A 2,551-nucleotide genomic window follows, 5' to 3' on the forward strand; every position below is an offset into this window, starting at 1 on the left:
TCATTACTACAAGTTCCTTCATCTCTTCAACAATGGCAAATACTCAAACCCTATCACAATCACAAAATCCCCATATAGTCATGCTACCAACACCCGGCATGGGTCACTTAATCCCTCTCGTTGAATTCGCCAAACAACTCATTTTACAACACGACTTCTCTATAACACTCATCCTCCCTACTGATGGCCCAATCTCGAAATCTCAAAACACTTTCCTCAACACCCTTCCCTCAGGCATCAATTATCTCCTTCTCCCTCCTGTTAACTTCGATGATTTATCAGATGATGTTCTTATGGAAACGCGTATTTCCCTTACTATAACTCGTTCTCTTTCTTCTCTACGTGAGATTTTTAAGTCTGTTATCGAATCTAACAGAGTAGTGGCCTTTGTGGTTGATTTATTTGGTACTGATGCATTTGATTTAGCAAATGAGTTCAATGTGTCACCTTATATGTTCTACACTACCACGGCTACGATGTTGTCTCTAGATTTGTATTTTCCGGAGCTTGATGAAATTGTTCGTTGTGAGTATAAAGACTTGCAAGAGCCTGTTCGTATTCCAGGTCAGAGACGAATCTAAAATTTTAATTTTAGTTTGTTGTTTTGATATGACACACTTTTTCCTTTTAACTTGTTACTAGAAAAAAAAAGCCATTACTATATTTTTATATTTTTTAATATTCACTTTATTTCATTTTAGTCATCATACATAATTAAATAAACATTTAAACTTGATGACAGATGACAAGTAAACACTTTAGTTTAGCTTTGAATATGTATATCTAATTAAATGTAACTCTTTCCGAGTACATGTCATTTGAACATGCTAGCTTTTATATTCACAAATATTATACTCCTGCTGTCCCAATTTACCTGACACATTTCGTATTTCGAGATTTAAATAAATCTTTCTTTAACCGCAGGATGCAGACCTATACACGGAAAGGATCTTCCAGACCCACTTCACAATAGAAAAGATGATGCATACAAATGGGTTCTTCACCATACTAAGAGGTTCAGAATGGCTCATGGCATTATCTTAAACAGCTTCATTGATTTGGAACCTGAAACAATTAAATATCTACAAGAGGCATATAATAATAAGCCAAAAATTTACTCAATTGGACCACTTACACTAATGGATAAAAAAATTGATGATGACGTGTCACAATGTTTGACATGGCTTGATAAGCAGCCACGTGGATCAGTAATCTACATTTCATTTGGGAGTGGTGGGACCCTCTCACATGAACAAATAATTGAACTGGCAATAGGATTAGAAATGAGTGGACAGAGATTTTTATTGGTAATTAGATGTCCAAATGATAGAATTCCAAATGGCACTTATTTCAATAACCAAAATTCAACTAACCCTCTTGATTTTTTACCTATTGGGTTCTTCGAAAGGACCAAAGGGTTAGGTCTTGTGTTGCCTAATTGGGCACCACAAGTTCAAGTTCTTAGCCATGTGTCGGTTGGTGGATTTCTGACTCATTGTGGGTGGAACTCGATTTTGGAGAGTGTGGTTTGTGGCGTTCCACTTATTGCTTGGCCTCTCTTTGCAGAACAAAGAACAAACGCGGTGATGTTAACTGAGGATTTAAAAGTGGCACTAAGGCCGAAAATTCGTGACAATGGTATCGTTGGGCGATCGGAAATTAGTGAAGTGGTGAAAGAATTGATGGAAGGTGAAGAGGGAAAAGAAGTGTGTATTAGAATGAAAGAGCTAAAAGATGCAGCAAAAAAAGTATTGAGTGAAGATGGTTCTTCAACTAAAGCACTAGATGAACTTGCTTTTGAGTTGAAAAAATGTGTCACATGATTAATTAGATCACTGATTATATTATCCCTAAATTATTACGAGTGTTTTAGTTCTAATTCTTGAGACATTTGTTGGAAAACTGAAGTCATAATTCTCTATTATATATGAGTATATATGAGTATATGTACGTTGAAATCAAAAGAACTATTCCATGGGATAAGTTATCTCGCGATTTTATCCCAACCAAACATGAGATAAGTTCATCTTAAAATTTATCCCGAAATTTTCCTACCCTCAATGTGGAATGAAAATAACACTACAATCTCGAAATAAATTATCTCACGATTTTATTCCATTCAAACACGGAATAAGTTCATCCTAAAATTAATCTCAAAATAAGTTATCATTTTTCTGTCACACCAAACTAGCCGTATATGTATGTGGTATAAAACAACATTTAACTTATAGGGTGTGTTTGGAATGAAGGAAAACATTTCCAATTTTCTCATGTTTGATTGGGTTAAATGTTTTGGAAAATGTTTTCCAAATCAACTCATTTTCCTCAAATTCAAGGAAAATGACTTCCCTTCAAAAATCAAGGAAAACATTTTCCAAAACTTTCCACCAATTTCAAATTACAATTTTTTTGTTGAAAAAGTAAATTTAAATCTTATTTTAAAAAAATATTTTCAACTTCAATTTTTTTATCCCATCCTCACCCCGACCCACCCCCCTCCCTCCAGCCCCCTACCACCCCCACCACCACCCCTAAAAAGAAATAAATTAAA

The 2,551-nt window shown here is 34.8% G+C and overlaps 1 protein-coding gene across 1 annotated transcript; it reads left to right on the forward strand.

Moving 5' to 3' along the window:
* LOC102604175 (hydroquinone glucosyltransferase-like) lies at positions 1-2,011 on the forward strand. The gene is made up of 2 exons (XM_006366497.2): positions 1-564; positions 925-2,011. Exons 1-2 carry the CDS (start codon positions 33-35, stop codon positions 1,821-1,823), a joined length of 1,431 nt encoding a protein of 476 aa, XP_006366559.1. The 5' UTR covers positions 1-32; the 3' UTR covers positions 1,824-2,011.
* The last annotated feature ends 540 nt before the right edge of the window (positions 2,012-2,551 follow it).

Source organism: Solanum tuberosum, unplaced genomic scaffold (assembly GCF_000226075.1).
Source record: "Solanum tuberosum cultivar DM 1-3 516 R44 unplaced genomic scaffold, SolTub_3.0 scf00653, whole genome shotgun sequence".
Lineage (NCBI taxonomy): Eukaryota > Viridiplantae > Streptophyta > Magnoliopsida > Solanales > Solanaceae > Solanum > Solanum tuberosum.